General features: G+C 43.9%; 5 protein-coding genes across 6 annotated transcripts in view; 3 read left to right on the top strand and 2 right to left on the bottom strand.

Annotated features, from left to right (window-relative positions):
• Window positions 1-2207, bottom strand: part of LOC139464868 (golgin subfamily A member 4-like) — a 47423-nt gene extending 45216 nt beyond the window's left edge. For both annotated transcript variants that reach the window (XM_071246426.1, XM_071246425.1), the window contains exon 1: window positions 2032-2207. In XM_071246426.1, coding sequence (XP_071102527.1) covers window positions 2032-2112 — 81 coding nt within the window. In that variant the 5' untranslated portion in view covers window positions 2113-2207. The remainder of the gene's footprint in view (window positions 1-2031) is intronic.
• A 1760-nt stretch (window positions 2208-3967) lies between these two features.
• LOC139464310 (von Willebrand factor C domain-containing protein 2-like) lies at window positions 3968-5079 on the top strand. Its single transcript, XM_071245830.1, has 2 exons — window positions 3968-4290; window positions 4840-5079. The coding sequence occupies exons 1-2, from the start codon at window positions 4044-4046 to the stop codon at window positions 4965-4967; spliced, it is 375 nt and encodes a 124-aa protein (XP_071101931.1). The 5' UTR covers window positions 3968-4043; the 3' UTR covers window positions 4968-5079.
• Window positions 5080-7355: 2276 nt separating this feature from the next.
• LOC139464309 (thrombospondin-2-like) lies at window positions 7356-9474 on the top strand. The gene is made up of 2 exons (XM_071245829.1): window positions 7356-7635; window positions 9311-9474. The coding sequence occupies exons 1-2, from the start codon at window positions 7356-7358 to the stop codon at window positions 9448-9450; spliced, it is 420 nt and encodes a 139-aa protein (XP_071101930.1). The 3' UTR covers window positions 9451-9474.
• Window positions 9475-13170: 3696 nt separating this feature from the next.
• Window positions 13171-14450, top strand: LOC139464307 (thrombospondin-2-like). The gene is made up of 2 exons (XM_071245828.1): window positions 13171-13469; window positions 14270-14450. The coding sequence occupies exons 1-2, from the start codon at window positions 13208-13210 to the stop codon at window positions 14407-14409; spliced, it is 402 nt and encodes a 133-aa protein (XP_071101929.1). The 5' UTR covers window positions 13171-13207; the 3' UTR covers window positions 14410-14450.
• Window positions 14451-15319: 869 nt separating this feature from the next.
• Window positions 15320-18287, bottom strand: LOC139464306 (chordin-like protein 1). Its single transcript, XM_071245827.1, has 2 exons — window positions 17993-18287; window positions 15320-15502 (listed from the first exon to the last, which is right to left on the bottom strand). Exons 1-2 carry the CDS (start codon window positions 18261-18263, stop codon window positions 15357-15359), a joined length of 417 nt encoding a protein of 138 aa, XP_071101928.1. The 5' UTR covers window positions 18264-18287; the 3' UTR covers window positions 15320-15356.
• Between the last annotated feature and the right edge of the window lie 347 nt (window positions 18288-18634).

Genomic DNA, 18634 nt, shown 5'->3' with positions numbered 1-18634 from the left:
TTATCATAGCCTTTTGACTTCTTATAAGAATGTATTTATAGTTTGATAAGTTGATAACAAAATGAATATGTTCAACATATCAGTCCAAATTCAGGGGCAGTGACTCTGAAAACAATTTATGACAATGTCCATTATTTTTGTTACCGTGGTTACTGTTAACACTTATTTGCCCCAGATATTGCAAATACCGGACAGGACATTAAAACACAAACTAGAATGTTTTTGGTGGTGGTCCATACTCTTCAACCTACCGAAACTGAATGTCACTGTTAGCAATGGTTAGCATGGCCAACAATCTTCATTCCAGAAAAGACACACAGAGCAGTCTTTGAAATTAAGTATGACAGTTAACATGGTTATGGAGCCCTTGTCATAACTCTGATATAACTTTTTTTATTTCAGATATAGGATGATTTTGGGATTCTCTCAATTTGAATACTATAGGCAAGATGGGAGAAAACCGAGAGGACATCCCCCTCCCCCAACCAGTAAGGAAAAACTAGCAGTTTTAGCCCACTAGTCCTTATAAAGATGAACGAACATACAGCCAAACCCTTAATAATGGCAAATTTCTACTAGTCCTTATGATACCTTAACTATTGGGCAGTTTGGCAAGGACTACAGAACTACTGCCAATTTCTAATGCTGCCAACTGTGAACACTACAAAGGGTAAATAATGGACGTTTCTGTAGATGTTCCATTGTCACACCTTCTCATGCTTATGTCGAATGTCAGGCACCGTCAATTTCAGTTTGTCATGGTTTTATTTACTTACACCTGATCAACTTCCTGAATATGCAGAATCATATTTGCACTTGGAATGAAAAAGGATTATATCCTGTACTGTATATACTGCTATATTTGTGCACCGAGTACCAGGTCACTTCATGATTTTAAACCTGACATCATCTTGCTCAGCATGCTCAATGTAGGTCAGACTTGTGCCTGTAACATGAACTAATGAACCTGGCAACTCTTGGCACTTGCAGTTTTATGTCGACAATTCACACACAGTGAAATTTTGCTCTTAGGTTTAATAAATCACTGATTTTTCTTGAATTGCAATTGAGATTGTTTCATCAAGGACTGGTTCCTAACTTAGGTGTCCTATGATAGCAACAAGTACTGAGATTTCATTCCATCCTTACTCAGTCTTATCCCATGAGTGAGTGAGTTGGGTTTAGCGACACTTAAAACAGTATTCCAGTTAACCTATATTATGGCGTGTCAGCTTTATGTGAGAGGAAAGCACGATGTGATGCATGTCCCAGACGTGATTCATTTTGGTGACATCCATGAGCACGGGTATGGCAGTCTGTAATATTAGCCACTAGTCCGAAGCCCTGTTCAGTAAAATTCTGTCCAGTCTAATAAAGAGATATGATAAAACACAAAAACGATAACACCAAAACAGACCTTACATGAGGTTTGAGCTAGTAAACTCGAATTTTTTTGACACAGATTGGCATAGTGCTGACAAACCGAGTAAAGTAATCAGGACGCTAATCCAATGAATCTATTTTTGGACAAAAACTGTGTTGGGCCTTTTGTTGAGGCATGTCATATTTGTATACAGGTAACAAATGTCATGTTTTGGAGTTAATTTTTCTGGGAAATATGTGCATATATATATCTGATCTCGGAGGTTTACTTTAATTCACTCATTGACACTTTGTACAGTGCCATAGAGAAGACGAAATATATTTTTCCTACATAATTCAAAATAAATAAAACACGCGAGGATGCTGGTATTTCAATACAGAAGAGATTGTCATGACGAGGACAGATGAGGAACATGGCCGGACGATGCCGGATGCACATACTAGTGTTATGATACTACTGAAACATGGATTCTGCTGCAGGGTTCTCCGGGGCACACACCACTGCACTTCGTGATGTAACATTATCAGGGTATCAGTCAAACATATTAGATCCGACACAAACAGCCACAGCAACAGCTGACACTTCCGCCTTCACATTGCCAGGCCGGTTAGACCAAGTCTAGTTCCTGCCTGTTTACAGTCATTTACCTTCAACACTCCCGTCACGGTATTCCGTAGAGGCAACTGAGCTACCTTTTGCTCAATCTTACTCTTCAAATTTTTAAACATCTCGCTTCTACGCGAGTAAAGACATAAATATGGCAGTTATTGGCCTAGTTCGTGATTATTCGGACAGAGATGTCTGCTAAAATCAAGAAGTAGTCACTGCGCCTGCCCGACACGTCTTCCGGGTTTTTGACAAAATACGAACGGGAGAACAAGTACGGACGTGATATGAAAATGTAGGAATTGATGTAGGAAATGAAACAGTAAGAAAATGAAGGTTTTCTACACACTCTTGTTATTAAATCATGGACATGAGCCACCATATATCACGTATGGAGTATTGAGCAAGGAAACAACATGATCAGCTATCAGTAGATTTCGCGATACAGGATGCGTGTTACAGACTCATGTGATGAAGGCATTGTAGAGACGCTTCAAGATGTTTCCACCTGAGGAGGAGGTCTAGGATATTTATGAGGTGCTTCACTCAATAGTTTAGGTCTTAAATGGCCTTCATGAATCGCGAGGCTCATTTTATATTTGTCACTGGGGCCAACTGTGGTTAAAAACATGTTATACGCAATTATTTAATAGCTATGGATGATGTGCGATGCAGCGTCTTTAAGATCAACTTATCTCTTTGAATGGGGGCACTGCAAGTTTTTTTTTATCTGACATATAACCGAAAAAAATCTGAAACTGCATTATCAACAATATTGTGTTCCCAACACACTTTTTATGGACCTTAGGAAACGGACGTACACTAGGTCTTGCTGTCGTGCGTGTACTTTAAAAAAGAGATCCTTAGAAGTTTCGTGATTTATTAGCGCTAGTTTCAAGTTCGATCCTTTGAAAAATAGACAAGACATTAATTTTGTCGTTTATTTTACATCACCCCGGTACCACGGAGACGTTACAATATCACCGAAACTTTGATATAATCCCAGGGATATTGTAACATACCAGTATATGAGAGTTAACCCGATTGGAGAACAATAGGATGGCGTCACAAGAGGTGCATGAAGAATATTAAACGAGCTGCATATATCATTCATATATTTTTACTAGCTTCGAAATTTATCGAGAATATTTCTTGAATATAGTTTTGTTTGCATATTTACTGGACGATATGTCATCAAGGTTTTGCTGTATATATTATCCATTGCGGTTCCTGTGGATCTATGTATTAATAACGTGAATGTAGAGTTTGTATTCCATGTGTAGGGTCAGATATATGTGATTATCTTGAGCTTTCAACTATACGTAATGACGGCCTTATCTAACATACTACTCAACTTTTGATAAGGATAATCACATATATGTATGTCATTCTCTCTCCCACTGTGACCGCCTCCGTGGTCTAGTGGTAGAGCGTCCGCCCGGAGAGCGCAAGGTCAGGGGTTCGGTTCGTTAAAAGATGGTACTTGTTGTTACCCTGTCTGGAGCTCGGCATAAGGGGCTAATGCAAGGACTGGTCGGCTCGGAGTCAGTATACTGTGTCTGTGTGGGGTATTCATGTTAAACTGCGGCATGGTATCTCAGTGAGCTAGCACTATACATCGGCATCAGTCCGGACTAGTACAAGCAGCCACACACACACATGCATATTTCCTTTTTTCTTTTGTTTTATTACAACGTGTTTGAATCGTCATCTATCGTGTAGTAGTCCGATTTTCGATCACGAACGTTTATACTACCTAATTTCGTTTATCCGACATACTCGTTAATCCGACATAATCATATGCAACCAACAATGTCGGATTAACGGAACTTGAATAGTCAAGTGCGTGTATAATATACTTTCATGTACTTCTTATGTCTCATGGAAAGATAGAAATGTCCCTATCAAAGGTTGAGTAGTATTCAAATAAGACCATTACACTGATATAACAACGTAAAGAAACCAGTTTTACGAGGTGCATTGCTGACTCTTATCAGTCCAACCCTGTACAATAACATCTCGACAAACAACCCAGCCTGATTGCCGTGTAGACATGTGGCTTGGTGTCGTCTTGCTTGGCCTCCTTCTGAACGCCGCTCCGACTGAAGGGTTACCCGTCCAGGGTTGTCAGTACGGTGTTCAGTTCTTCCACCCTGGTCAGAAGTTCATGAAGAACGAATGTGAGCCCTGTGTGTGCGATGTCAATCTGGGTATCTCGTGCGTCGCGCTCATGTGTCAGGACAGCGCATGCGTGGATCCCTTCCGGACAGCGGGGGAGTGTTGTACTGTTTGTCCAAACGGTGAGTTGTTTTGCATGTAATTTTGTTGTTTTCTTGTTCAACGTCGCACTTAGCAATATTCAAGCTATATGGTGGTGGACTGTAAATAATTGTGCTTGGGCCAGACAGTCCAGTGATTGATATCATGAGCATCGATCCACGCAGTTGGGATCCGATGACATGCATGAACCAAGTCAGCGAGTCTGACCCCCCGCTGCCGTTAGTCCACTCTTACGACAAGAATAATCTCCTTTTACGACAAGCATGGGTTGATGAATACCATTTCTAACCCGGATCTTCACGGGTCGAATTATTCAGTATAAGATATAGGCATATCCTATATGTCTAGTAACTGATAACAACGATGAAGATCGGTAGATTATCTCCTATCTTCAGAAGCTGTTCTGGTCCAAAATACACGTTGACTAAACAGAGGATCATTTCTAATCCTTTACTATAATTGGGTTTGCCATCATTGTCTCCGAAACAATATTCGCTATTAACTTTATAGATTGTGCCTTTGTGATATTATGTTAATATTGTAACATTGTCATATATGTTTTACAACAGGTCCTAACTGTCGCCATGGTAACCAGGTGATTCCTGCCGGACAAGAGACTATGATTGATGGGCTCACCTGCAGCTGCCCTGATGTAAAATCGTACCCACCGGCATCCGTGGATGCCATTTGCGTGTAGCAGCAAAAAAAGTCCACATTCCTGCTGATTAAAAAAATCAGAATATGTGGTGTTATTACGTTTTTTCTTACGTAGTTTACCTGGAAGGAATAAACAAATAATTGCAATACAACCATCTTTATCGACACGTTTGTGACATATAATTTTGACAAAAATATGGTTTTGTTTGTTTTGTTTGTTTTGTTTGTTATTTAACCCCGCACATAGCAATATTCCAACAATATGACGACGGTCTGTAAATAATCGAGTCTGGACCACACAATCCAGTGATTGACATCATGAGCATCGATCCACGAAATTGGGATATGATGACATGTATAAACCAAGTTAGCGAGCCTGACCACCCGATCCCGTTAGTCGCCTTTTACGACAAGCATAGTCACCTTTTACGGTAAGCATGGGTTGCTGAAGACCTATTCTATCCCGGATCTTCACGGGTCTCAGTTTAGAGTGACATTCGTATAAAATTAGCCTTGCCGCCTGACATACTTCAAAATGATCTTCTTGGCTGGATACCTGCTACTTCAACACAAACAGTGACAGGGAGTACGGGTACTTCCTACTTCAACACATACAGTGACAGGAAGTACGGGTACCTGCTACTTCAACATCTACAGTCACAGGGAGTACGGGTACCTACTACTTCAACACAAACAGTGACAGGGAGTACGGGTACCTCCTACTTCAATATCTACAGTCACAGGGAGTACGGGTACCTACTACTTCAACACCTACAGTCACAGGGAGTACGGGAACCTGCTACTTCAACATCTACAGTCACAAGGAGTACGGGTACCTTCTACTTCAACATCTACAGTCAAAGGGAGTACGGGTACCTACTACTTCAACACCTACAGTCACAAGGAGTACGGGTACCTTCTACTTCAACATCTACAGTCAAAGGGAGTACGGGTACCTACTACTTCAACACCTACAGTCACAGGGAGTACGGGTACCTTCTACTTCAACATCTACAGTCAAAGGGAGTACGGGTACCTGCTACTTCAACACCTACAGTCACAGGGAGTACGGGTACCTACTACTTCAACATCTACAGTCACAGGGAGTACGGGTACTTGCTACTTCAACACCTACAGTCACAGGGAGTACGGGTATCTACTACTTCAACATCTACAGTCACAGGGAGTACTGGTACTTGCTACTTCAGCACATACAGTCACAGGGAGTACGGGTATCTACTACTTCAACACCTACAGTCACAGGGAGTACGGATACCTGCTACTTCAACACCTACAGTCACTGGGAGTACGGATACCTTCTACTTCAACACATACAGTCACAGGGAGTACGGGTACCTACTACTTCAACACATACAGTCACAGGGAGTACGGATACCTTCTACTTCAACACATACAGTCACAGGGAGTACGGGTATCTACTACTTCAACACATACAGTCACAGGTAGTACGGGTACCTACTACTTCAACACATACAGTCACAGGGAGTACGGGTACCTGCTACTTCAACATCTACAGTCACAGGGAGTACGGATACCTGCTACTTCAACACCTACAGTCACAGGGAATACGGGCACCTGCTACTTCAACACATACAGTCACAGGGAGTACGGGCACCTACTACTTCAACACATACAGTCACAGGGAGTACGGGTACCCCCTACTTCAACACATACAGTCACAGGTAGTACGGATACCTGCTACTTCAACACATACAGTCACAGGGAGTACGGGCACCTACTACTTCAACACATACAGTCACAGGGAGTACGGGTACCTGCTACTTCAACATCTACAGTCACAGGGAGTACGGGTACCTTCTACTTCAACATCTACAGTCACAGGGAGTACGGGTACCTGCTACTTCAACACATACAGTCACAGGGAGTACGGGTACCTACTACTTCAACACAAACAGTCACAGGGAGTACGGATACCTTCTACTTCAACACATACAGTCACAGGGAGTACGGGTACCTACTACTTCAACATCTACAGTCACAGGGAATACGGGCACCTACTACTTCAACACATACAGTGACAGGGAGTACGGGTACTTGCTACTTCAACACCTACAGTCACAAGGAGTACGGGTATCTACTACTTCAACATCTACAGTCACAGGGAGTACGGGTACCTGCTATTTCAACACAAACAGTCACAGGGAGTACGGGTACCTTCTACTTCAACATCTACAGTCACAGGGAATACAGATACCTTCTAATTCAACACATACAGTCACAGGGAGTACGGATACCTACTACTTCAACACATACAGTCACAGGGAGTACGGATACCTACTACTTCAACACATACAGCCATAGGGTATTCAAGACAATGCACTGATTTGACTTCACAGTTTGTATTCTCCATTATCTATGTAGACTATCACAACACAAATTTGTAGACATGGACGACATGCAGATAGCAACGTGGGCAGCTAGTTTGGGAATTATCGCAACCTGCTTCGGCTCTCCATTGACGACCCCCGACCCCCGGGGTAGCTGCCAGTATGGCAACAAGGCCTTCGCCATTGGGGAGACTTTCATGAAGAACGAGTGCCAGCCCTGTGTTTGTGCTGAAGAGAATTATGGCCCCTCTGTCAACTGTGTGTACATCAGTTGTGCGCCGACACATTGTGTCAACTCAACCTACTCCTCATCCCAGTGCTGTAGGGAGTGCCCTGATGGTAAGAGTTGCGTTAAGACAATAAGCAAGTTATTGGGTGTGGATGGGTGAATGAGTGAGTGAGTGAGTGGTGTTCAACGCCAATGTAAAATGAGTTATGTTTCTTGCCCCTTGCCCAACTTCCATAAGTGAATGTTTTCCTGGAACATTTTTCTGAAACGTGAGGTTGGAGATTGGACAGTTGTATATTTTGTATTGGAAACAATGTGACGAGGAAGAGCATCTTGTACTAAATCCCCACTAAGAATACCAAAAGCCACAAATGGGAAACAATGGGACTCGGCTGTTTAATACAACACCACTTGTCAAGCACGGATAATCTACGGCCTCGTGGCCTTTCACTCGTGTCACCAAGCCCCTAGGGACGTTCCTACACCAGCGGGGGATCCTCGTCAGTTCGCACACAGACGACTGCCTGACGAGCGACCCCTCGTCTCGGTTGCTTCACAACCAGATCGGATTTACTCTCCGGGTTATTCAGCAACTCGGTTGGCAAATCGCCTTAAAAGACGTCGGCGTTGATTCCCTCCCAGGCCCTTCAGTTCATCGGGGGTCTATTCGACTTACGTCGAGTCCTCCTCCTCCTTCCGCTGACACGTTGGAACTTGTTCCAACCTCTGGTCCAGGCAGACCTGTCGTCGGGACTCTCGATTCACAGTTGGCAACGCCTTCTCGGCTTGCTCACATCAGCGCAGGATTCGACCCGACGCGGACAACTGCAGTTACATCTTCCCAAGGCGAGAGAGTTAACCGACTATAAAAGTCCAGTTTCCACCCTTGCCGAACTAGGCTGGTATAATGGACTTTTAGCTGTACTAACGAATCTATGCATTGTCCATTGTCCAAACGAAATGGAAATCCGGTTCGTAAACTGTCATGCAGAGTTCGGTCGATTGCAGGATTTGCAAAGCATGTGCACCGCCAACTCGTTGTCAACAGATCTTTTCCAATTCTTTTCATGTTTTTAATTAAGGTGCTCACGTGATTTGATGCACTACGTGAAGTAAGAACCGTTTTATCACAATATAGATCTAGATTGTCGATCAGATCGTCCTGACTGGGCGCCGCCATTTTGTTTGAAGCAAATGCAAGTGACACGAGAGGTGGAATCTGATTGGTCCATAGGAGAGGCATAGAAGGGACATAACTCCTAACAGCAACTGATGGCGCTACGATCGAGCACAGAAATTCCAGCCCAGTTCGGTAAGGGTGGAAACAGGACTTTTAAAGTCAGTAAACTCTCTTGCCTCGGGAAGATGCTGCATTTATTTCCGCTGCAGTGTCAGCATCATATGGCGCGGGAAATTAGAATTTGTTGTATTTGCAATACACATGGCAGACACAGGATTATAAAGGGCGCGCTGATGCACGAGAAACATTTCATTGGGGTCAGCTTCAATCCACAATCAGGGGATCCCGGCACGTCAACTTTGCACATTGCGATGACATTACCTAATGTTTATAAAATGTCATTGTTATCCAAATTCAATCTAGATAACGCGTAAACATTCACAAGCTTAATAATTGATGTAGTTAGGACAGTATTACCTAAATACGTCCTTTGTATTTGCTAAATATCCATTCTAAGTGTGTCTGTTCCGTTGAATTGCAAAATGAGACGAAAGTTTCGCGAAATGTTCACCTCCCAGGTGCTGAGAGAATCATGCTTGTTCCAGGTCTAAACTGTCAACATGGCGACAAGGTGCTGAAGGAGGGGGAGGTGTACACGGAGGGGGGTGTGACCTGTCGGTGTGAGTTCGTCCCCCAGCAGTACGGCCCCGCCTACCGAGCTGTCTGTAACACCACCCACACCTAATGTATAGCACGCATTGGTGACAATAAAGTATCTGTTGAAATTCACCGCTGTCGGTTATAAATATTCCAGTCTGGATCAGACAATTCAATGATTGACATCATGAGCATCGATCTGCGCAATTGGACTACGTTGACATGTATCAACCAAGTCAGCGAGTATGACCACCTGATCCCGTTAGTCACCTCTTACGACACGCATTGGTAACTGAAGACCGGATCTTCACGGGGTTCACCAAAGTGATTGTTGTAGATGTTTTCTTGGCTCTCTTTTAAGTACTTCTAACGATTGCAGTTGATTCTTGTAAAACCGCGATCGGGAATAGTTTGGATAAAATGGCTGCTAAGTATAGCTTGTAACTTTACCAGCAACTTGGCCGCGTCGTCAGTTGTGCCTAAGAATGAATCTGCGCCTATTCAAATATCTAAGAAATCCAACAACCACACTTATATCAAAATAGCTTCCATTATTCTCATGTATATCATTCAAAGCGTCAACACATGTTTCATATTTTGTTATCTATGTAGACCATTGCAACACAATGTTTTTGTAAACTACACACGACATTGGAAACATGCAGATAGTAACATGGGTAGTTTGTTGTGGTATTATTACAACCTGCCTCGGCTCTCCATTGACGACCCTGGACCCCGCGACTACCTGCCATTACGCAACCAAGGCCATCGCCATCGGGGAGACTTTCTTGAAGAGCGCGTGTCAGCCTTGCGTGTGTGTTGAAGGTCGCTCAATCAGCTGTGTGTACATCAACTGTTCGCCGACACATTGTGTCAACCCAGCCTACCTGTCATCCCAGTGCTGTCAGGAGTGCCCCGATGGTAAGATCGGTGTTAGTGAGTGATTGAGTTGGGTTCAAACCTACTTTCAATAGCATTCCAGTCATATCGCGGCGTGTCAGCTTGATGTGGGAGGAAAACCCAAATTGATGCAGGTCTCAGACGTTTACCACTTTGGGGAAACCCACGAGCACGGGTATGGTGCTGACAAACCGGGAAACATAATTGGGGCGAACAGGGATTCAAATCCAAAATCAGACGTTTCTTGCGTGTCCAGGGTACCAAACTCTCTAAACAGCGAATTGTGGCGCCTTAGACGGCTGGGCCACCTCTACCCACTGTTACTGAGTGATTGAGTTGCGAGTTGTGAGTGAGGGATTTTAATAATGACTGAGTGACTGTTCCATGATATCAGTCAAACAATACATCAGTTGCAGTTTGAAACGCTGATCGATAAAGGAGCAGCACTGGGGTCATCTTGGATTCAAAGAACAGGTAGACAAGTCGGCCATCTTGCCCTCGATTAAAAGTAATACCTGTGGAGTAGGTGCAGGATCTGCAATGGATCTCTTCCAGATTCCGAGGTCCCCACATCACGTATTTATAGCCTACAGCATGATCAGGTGGAGTGAGTGAGTGAGTGAGTTGGGTTTTACGCCGCTTTTAACAGTAGTCCAGTTATATCACGGCGTGTCAGCTTAATGTGAGAGGAAAGCCCGAAGTGATGCAGGTCTCAGACGTTTACCACTTCGGTGAAACCCACGAGCATGGGTATGGTGCTGACAAACCTAGAAACATAATCGGGGCGAACCGGGATTCGAACCCACAATCATAGGTTTCCAAGGGACGCAACTCTGCACAGCGAATCGCGGCACCTTAGACGACTGGGCCACCCGTGCCCCCAGGATCAGGTGGATATTATGTATGACATGGTAGATCGTGTGTCATCATGGCAGAATGAGACTTCCTCATCTTCCCGAGGCAAGGGAGTAAACTGACTATGAAAGTCCAGTTTCCACCTTTGCCGAAGTAACGAGTCTTTGCATAGTCCAATCAATATCACGCAACGAAATCGTTATCGTGTTCGTAACAACATGCGAACCGTCAACTGGCGTCGGCAGATATTTTCTAAATCTTTTCTATGTTTTAATCAAAGTGCCCAAGTGTTGTGCGACAATACATATGCACGGGGTGTCTCTGAGGCAGTGATTATTAATTGTTAATGATATTGATCAAATCGTCTTGATTGGCCGCTGCCATTTTGTTTGGATCAACGTGCATGTGATATGAGAGGTGGACTCTGATTGGTCAATAGGTGGGACATGGAAGGGACATAACTCGTACTAGCTACTGGTTTTCGCTAGAACCGAGCCTGGAAATTACAGCCTAGATCGGCAAGGGTGGAAACTGGACTTTTATGGTCAGTTAATCCCCTTGTCTGGAGAAGATGAGATTTCTTATGATCATTGAAAGGGCTCTGTGGGTTTTATTCAGACGTGTACCAGGCGTTTGTGGTAACATGCCATTGTTATACACATGTAAGATAAATCTTAAACGTCGACGTCTTAAAAACGTTATATTGACCATTTGGTGTGTGTGTATAATAAAACCAATCATACGACTCTTGCGCCATTAGTAAGGCCTAAGTAAAGCTTTCAAGACGATGTATGGTAGAAAACACATGGGGGACATTTACAAATTTGACACTAAAGTGACCCAAAATCTCCGATGCAGAATCCTAGTGTGAATTGTACCTGTGTTTTTTTTCAGGCTGCTAATTGATTTGCTACACCAGAGATTTCTTACGATTATAAACAAAGTTTTGTCGCTTTATTTTACAGGTCTAAACTGTCAACATGGCGACAAGGTGCTGAAGGAGGGGGAGGTGTACACGGAGGGGTGTGTGACCTGTCGGTGTGAGTTCGTCCCCCAGCAGTACGGCCCCGCCTACCGAGCTGTCTGTAACACCACCCACACCTAATGTATAGCACGCATTGGTGACAATAAAGTAACGGAAGCCATGCTGTTTGTTGGGTCGATGTTTTCCATCCTCCGTATTTGTGGGTCTTTAACACCGTCATTAAGTTCTAAAATGTGTCGGAAAAGGAGAACAGTGACAGCTTTATTGCTGACATCGTCGTCAGATCAGATGTTGTACCACTGAAGTAATGTTTCGAAATATTAGTGAGTGAGTACTCTCTGGTGCTGCTATAGCAAATGTCAGGCCACATGGTGATGGGTGAGGCCATATGATGATGGGTGAGGCCATATGATGATGGGTGAGGTCATATGATAATGGTTGATGCAATATGATGACGATGAGGTCATATGATGACGGTGAGGCCAAATGATGATGGGTGAGGCCAAATGATGATGGGTGAGGTCATATGATAATGGTTGATGCAATATGATGACGATGAGGTCATATGATGACGGTGAGGTCATATGATGATGGGTGAGGCCAAATGATGATGGGTATCTGGGATGAGTGGCACACGTTTTATACAGGTCACTTGGCGACTAAACCGCAGCAATAAGATTAGTATGGTCCTTGTTGTTAAATAGTCGTGGCAGAGTCTGATGTGCTGCCGAAGCCATAGTTAGCATAAAACACATTGAGATGATGTCCCTGTCCAGCTTCCATACGTATATGTGGTCCACGCCTTCACCTGAGATTGTTTGTTAGTATGGTGTTTAACGCCGCACTCCGCAATATTCCAGCTATATAGCGGCGGTTGTAAACAGTCGAGTCTGGACCAGACATTTGAATGATTGACACTGGTTATTATTCAGCTTGGCGTTGATGTTTTCATGGCTACCTGTGAAGGACTTCTAACCATTGCAGTTGATCCTTGTAAAGCCAATCGTTGATAGTGCGGACAACGTCAACATATTGCTCATACTTTGTTATCTATGTAGATCATTGCAACACAAGATTGTTGTAAACTACATACGCCATTGGAAACATGCAGATAGCAGCGTGGGTAGTTTGTTGTGGAATTATCGCAACCTGCATCGGCTCTCCATTGACGACCCTCGACTCCGCGACTACCTGCTATTATGGAAGCAAGGCCTTTGCCATCGGGGAGACGTTCATGAAGAGTACATGTCAGCCCTGTGTCTGTGCCGAGGGCCGCTCGGTCAACTGTGTGTACATCACCTGTTCGCCGACGCATTGTGTCAACCCAACCTACCTGTCATCCCAGTGCTGTCAGGAGTGCCCCGATGGTAAGATTTGCCGTATTAAGACTGTAAGCGAGTTATTGAGTATGGTTGAGAGTGAGTGGTTTGGTTTGGTTTGTTGTTTAACGCCGCACTCAGCAATATTCCAGCTATATGACGGCAGTCTGTAAATAATCGAGTCTTGACCAGACAATCCAGTGATTGACAACATGAGCATCGATCAACGTGGTTGGGACCGATGACATGTATCAACCAAGTCAGCGAGCCTGACCACCCGATCCCGTTAGTCGCCTCTTACGACAAGCACAGTCGCCTTTTACGGCAAACATGGAATGCTGAAGACCTATTCTACACCGGATCTTCACGGGCCAAAGTGAGAGTGAGTGAATTGAGTGGTTTAACACAAATGTCATGTGAGTCATCTTCCTCCCAAGCCCAATGTCTTCAAAGTGATCTGAGCTGTATGCTAGGGAATGATGTAGGCTGCATAGAAGTGCCCACTGCTGAGTGAGTAGTCGGGTGAGTGAGTTGGGTGGGTGAGTGAGTGAGTGAGTGAGTGGGTTTGAGTGAGTGAGTGAGTGAGTGAGTGAGTGAGTGAGTGAGTGAGCGAGCGAGTAAGTGGGTGGTAGGATGGATTTGGGTGAGTGAGTGAGTGAGTGAATTATGACTGTAGGACTGGTCCGTGATATCTGCCCAATGGTCCCCGTTTCAAACACGAAGAATGAAGGTGAACTTTTTGTGTGTTTATATCTACGTGTTTCTGTGTTTTTTTCAGACTGCTAATTGACATGCCTCACTAGAGATTTCTTACGATTATAAACAAAGTTTTGTCGCTTTTTTTACAGGTCTAAACTGTCAACATGGCGACAAGGTGCTGAAGGAGGGGGAGGTGTACACGGAGGGGGGTGTGACCTGTCGGTGTGAGTTCGTCCCCCAGCAGTACGGCCCCGCCTACCGAGCTGTCTGTAACACCACCCACACCTAATGTATAGCACGCATTGGTGACAATAAAGTAACGGAAGCCATGCTGTTTGTTGGGTCGATGTTTTCCATCCTCCGTATCTGTTGGGTCTTGAACTCAATGGGTTCCAGTGTGGGTCGAAATAAGATCAGTGAGTGAGTGAGTGAGTTTGGTTTAACGCCGCTTTTAACAGTATTCCAGTTATATCTCGGCGTGTCAGCTTATTGTGGGAGGAAAACCCGAAGTGATGCAGGTCTCAGACGTTTACCACTTCGGGTATGGTGCTGACATACCTAGAAACATAATCGGGGGCGAACCGGGATTCGAACCCACAATCATAGGTTTCTGGCGTGCCCAAGGGACGCAACTCTGCACAGCGAATCGCGGCGCCTTAGACGACTGGGCCACCCGCGCCCCCGAAATAAGATAAGAAAAGGAGTACCTTGACAGTGACCTGCTTTTTTGTTTACAAGAAATGTTTTGAATTGATTTTGTTAAAAATTACATTTCTTCTTTCTTTCTGCGTGTCTTTGAATAGAGTGAGTGAGTTTTGTTTGACTTTCAGATCATATGACGATGGGTATCTGTGATGGGTGTCACACATTTTACATCTGTGAAGGTCAGAGTGTAGATCCGAGAAAAGGTCTTCAGCAACCCATGCTTGTAGTAATAGACGACTATGGTTGTCGTAAGAGGCGACTAACGGAATCGGGTGGTCAGGCTCGCTGAATTGGTTGATGCGTGTCATCGATCCCAATTTGACAGGATCGATGCTCATGATATCAGTCACTGAATTGTCTGGTCCAGACTCGATTACTTACAGACTGCCGTCATATAGCTGGAATATTGCTGAGCGCTGCGTTAAACAACAAATAAACAAACAAAACAAACATGGTTACATCAGAAAAATAACAAAGGACCCGAAATGACCACACCTGTTAGTCATACATTTATTTCTGAACTTTGGCACATTAGGCGATGGTGGCAGTCGTGGCACACACAGCTTTCAGGGAGGCCATCCCGAATACGTGGGTGTTGCATTTACACTCGGTCTTAGCGTCTGGCTTGTACGTTTCCCCCTCCTTGATAATGTGATCGCCATACTTGCAGTTCCTTCCTGCAACACAGACATAGACAGTACAGATCGGATAGACTACATGGCCCTACACACATGGCCAACCCCATGCAATAATCGTCGTAACCTGCCATTCTTCGAAGTGGGTGGGTAGAAGGGGTTTAAGATTGTATTTGTTCTTGTTCAAACGTCGAATGACAAGACCCTGTTCAGGCGTTAAAGTCTCCATTGGCGTCATCTAACGGCACAGTAAACTACGGTTAAAACGAACTCAAAGGGACGGCGAATTTTAGTTCGTTATAACCGTAGTTCGTTATGAGCATCCATACAGCATATATACAGCAAATGGCCGAGACAAAAAAATAAATTCGTTAGATCCGTCAGTTCGTTATAAGAGTGTTCGTTATAACCGTAGTTTACTGTATATTCAAAATGACAGTGAACAGGAACAAGGTATGTTTTTCGGAGTTTGAAATCTAAATGTTCCGAATCTTGTCGAGAAAACAATGCAATGTGATGTAATTCAGGAGGTTTAAATAACGCATTTTATAGTTTTAAAAGAACGTCCGATGACAACTTCAAGTAATCAACCAAATTGATCTTGACATTTTCTGTCACAAGAATCTACATTTAGTAAAATACTCCTTAAAACAGCAATATTGTTACCTCCCGGCGTCACAGCTTACTATGTGAGAAAGTCTAGCAGGTCGTTGACGATTGCCCATTTGGTTGGTTGGTTGGTTGTTGTTTAACGCCGCACTCAGCAATATTCCAGCTATATGAGCGGTCTGTAAATAATCGGGTCTGGACCACACAATCCAGTGATTGACATCATGAGCATCGATCCAAGCAATTGGGATACGATGACATGCATCATTTGGCGAAACCCGAGAACGTGGGGATGACAGCCCTATCACGAGATGGAAACGGATCCTTGACAATATTTCTTACCATTGGGGCAATACTGACAACACTGGCCATCCTTTCTGGTAGGATCCACACACATAGGCATGGCACAGTCCACTATCATACAGGAGATGGCATTACCCCCTCCGCACCTGCATGGTCTACAGGGGTTGTCACTAATGGCCTCTCCCGCATGATACGTTTTGTTTCCAATGACGCAAATGTCATTATTGGTTGCTATGGAAGCAGCCTCACTAGTCAACAGTGGAAGGAAGCAGATGGATAGAAAAAAACAGCATGACTGAAACTTGCTGCCGGACTAACAACCCACGAGAACAGGATTGGTCACGTGACCTATATTAAAGCAGATAAGATAGAGGAATGGCTGGAAGTAACATGTGGCTTCAAACTGTTCGACATACGTTTTTTACGTTTTTTGTACACAACACTAAACAACACTTTATATAGATTATGCCAACACCTGAGAATTCTACTCTTAAAAACTATCAATGTTCATTTAACATGCTATGTTAATTAAAATATGAATTGTTAATTATATTTGCAACCGCTCCCGAAAATGGATTTGAACTATGGATCTGTGGTCTTGTGGTGTGGAATTTATCACGAAACTGTCTTAACTCATCTATCGCTACTGTTGTCAGGGACCGACATATTCTGGTGTAATAGTGTATCGTGTAGGGGATAATACAGTTTTATCTATAATTTCTTCAATAATTTCTCTTGAATGTGACTAGACCGCCTCCGTCGTCTAGTGGTAAAGCGTTCGCCCGGAGAGCGGAAGGTCTGGGTTTGATCCCCGGCCACGGCAAACCAAAAGACGTCTAAAGAGACGCAGGTTGAATTGAATACCCCACTCAGACACAGTATACTGACTCTAAGCCGACCAGTCCTTGTTTCAGCCCCTTAATGCCGAGCACCAGACATGGTAACAACAAGTACCATACGGGTGAATAATACTGATCTGTGCGTAATTTCGCAATATGTATTGGCCGTCACAATGACATATGACCAAATGATTGCCAATTCTTGTGAAGGTATAAGACCATGTTCACCATCAAGTGAAGAGCTAAGCACTGCTTACAGTTCTGGCATAGCCGTATGAGAGGACATCAATGCAACACTTCATAGAGAGTGAGTGAATATAGTTTTACGCCACTAATTCCATCAATTCCAGCAATATACCACACACATTTATAACTAACTGCTTGATTGGCATTATTGAAATCTGTAATTATGGCTGACAAAGCACAAATCACGACGGTTTGATTTGAGAAAATAATTATCACGACCAAATGCGTTCTTCAAAACTATGCGTCAACACTATTTCAAAGCATTATTAATTGTAGCAGCTTTATCACACAACCATTCTATAACTTCCTGTCTATAAGTGAGTGAGTGAGTATGGTTTTACGCCGCTTCTAGCAATATTCCAACAACATCACGGCGGGGGACACCAGAAATGGGCTTCACACATTGTACCAATGTCGGGAATCGAACCCGGGTCTTCAGCGTGACGAGCGAACGTTTTAACAACTAGGCCAACTGACCGCCCTCCAGTCTATGAAGTAGAACACGATATCTTGACAGAAATAAGTGGTTAAATACCGTTTGGACAAGTCGCACAGCACTGCCCCGGCTTCGTCACATGGTCGACACATGGAGGGGCGAAGAAACAATCAATAACCATGCAGGCCATACGGCCGCTAGGCGTGCACTCGCAGGGCATACACGCGCTCTCGGTCTTTTCACCAACCATGTACGTCTTGTTTTGATGGACACATTTGTCAACTGCAACTGCCACCACCGGAAGTGATGCAGACTCGGAGTAAACGACAAGAGCCAGGAGTACGGCAGACGAGACGACTGTTCCGATCATTGTGAGCGAGAAGTGAGAGATAGTGTTGAGACGTTACATTTATATCGCTTTCTTATCTATAAATTTCTCTTGTGATATAGATCGAAAACATGTGACCTTATCTAGATCAGATAGTTTGAATTAGGTGTACTAACACAGCCATTATTTTATGGCTTTGGTTGGTTGGTTTGTTGTTTAACGCCGCACTCAGCAATATTCCAGCTATATGACGCCGGTCTGTAAATAATCGAGTCTGGACCAGACAATCCAGTGATTAATATCATGAGCATCCATCCACGCAATTGGGATCGATGACATGCGTCAACCAAGTCAGCGAGCCTGACCACCCGATCCCGTTAGTCGCCTTTTACGACAAGCATAGTCACTTTTTA

The sequence above is a fragment of the Haliotis cracherodii genome, unplaced genomic scaffold, assembly GCF_022045235.1.
Source record: "Haliotis cracherodii isolate W230 unplaced genomic scaffold, xgHalCrac1.p SCAF_17, whole genome shotgun sequence".
In the NCBI taxonomy this organism is placed as follows: domain Eukaryota; kingdom Metazoa; phylum Mollusca; class Gastropoda; order Lepetellida; family Haliotidae; genus Haliotis; species Haliotis cracherodii.
This window is presented reverse-complemented; position numbering and strand designations above follow the sequence as displayed.

Coding starts and splice junctions, on each gene's coding strand:
- LOC139464307 (XM_071245828.1), top strand. CDS start 13,208: ATGCAGATAGCAGCGTGGGTAGTTTGTTGTGGAATTATCGCAACCTGC. Junction 13,470..14,269: donor CTGTCAGGAGTGCCCCGATG/GTAAGATTTGCC, acceptor CTTTTTTTACAG/GTCTAAACTGTCAACATGGC.
- LOC139464306 (XM_071245827.1), bottom strand. CDS start 18,263: ATGATCGGAACAGTCGTCTCGTCTGCCGTACTCCTGGCTCTTGTCGTT. Junction 15,503..17,992: donor CTGTGCGACTTGTCCAAACG/GTATTTAACCAC, acceptor TCTGTGTTGCAG/GAAGGAACTGCAAGTATGGC.
- LOC139464309 (XM_071245829.1), top strand. CDS start 7,356: ATGGACGACATGCAGATAGCAACGTGGGCAGCTAGTTTGGGAATTATC. Junction 7,636..9,310: donor CTGTAGGGAGTGCCCTGATG/GTAAGAGTTGCG, acceptor TGCTTGTTCCAG/GTCTAAACTGTCAACATGGC.
- LOC139464310 (XM_071245830.1), top strand. CDS start 4,044: ATGTGGCTTGGTGTCGTCTTGCTTGGCCTCCTTCTGAACGCCGCTCCG. Junction 4,291..4,839: donor TTGTACTGTTTGTCCAAACG/GTGAGTTGTTTT, acceptor GTTTTACAACAG/GTCCTAACTGTCGCCATGGT.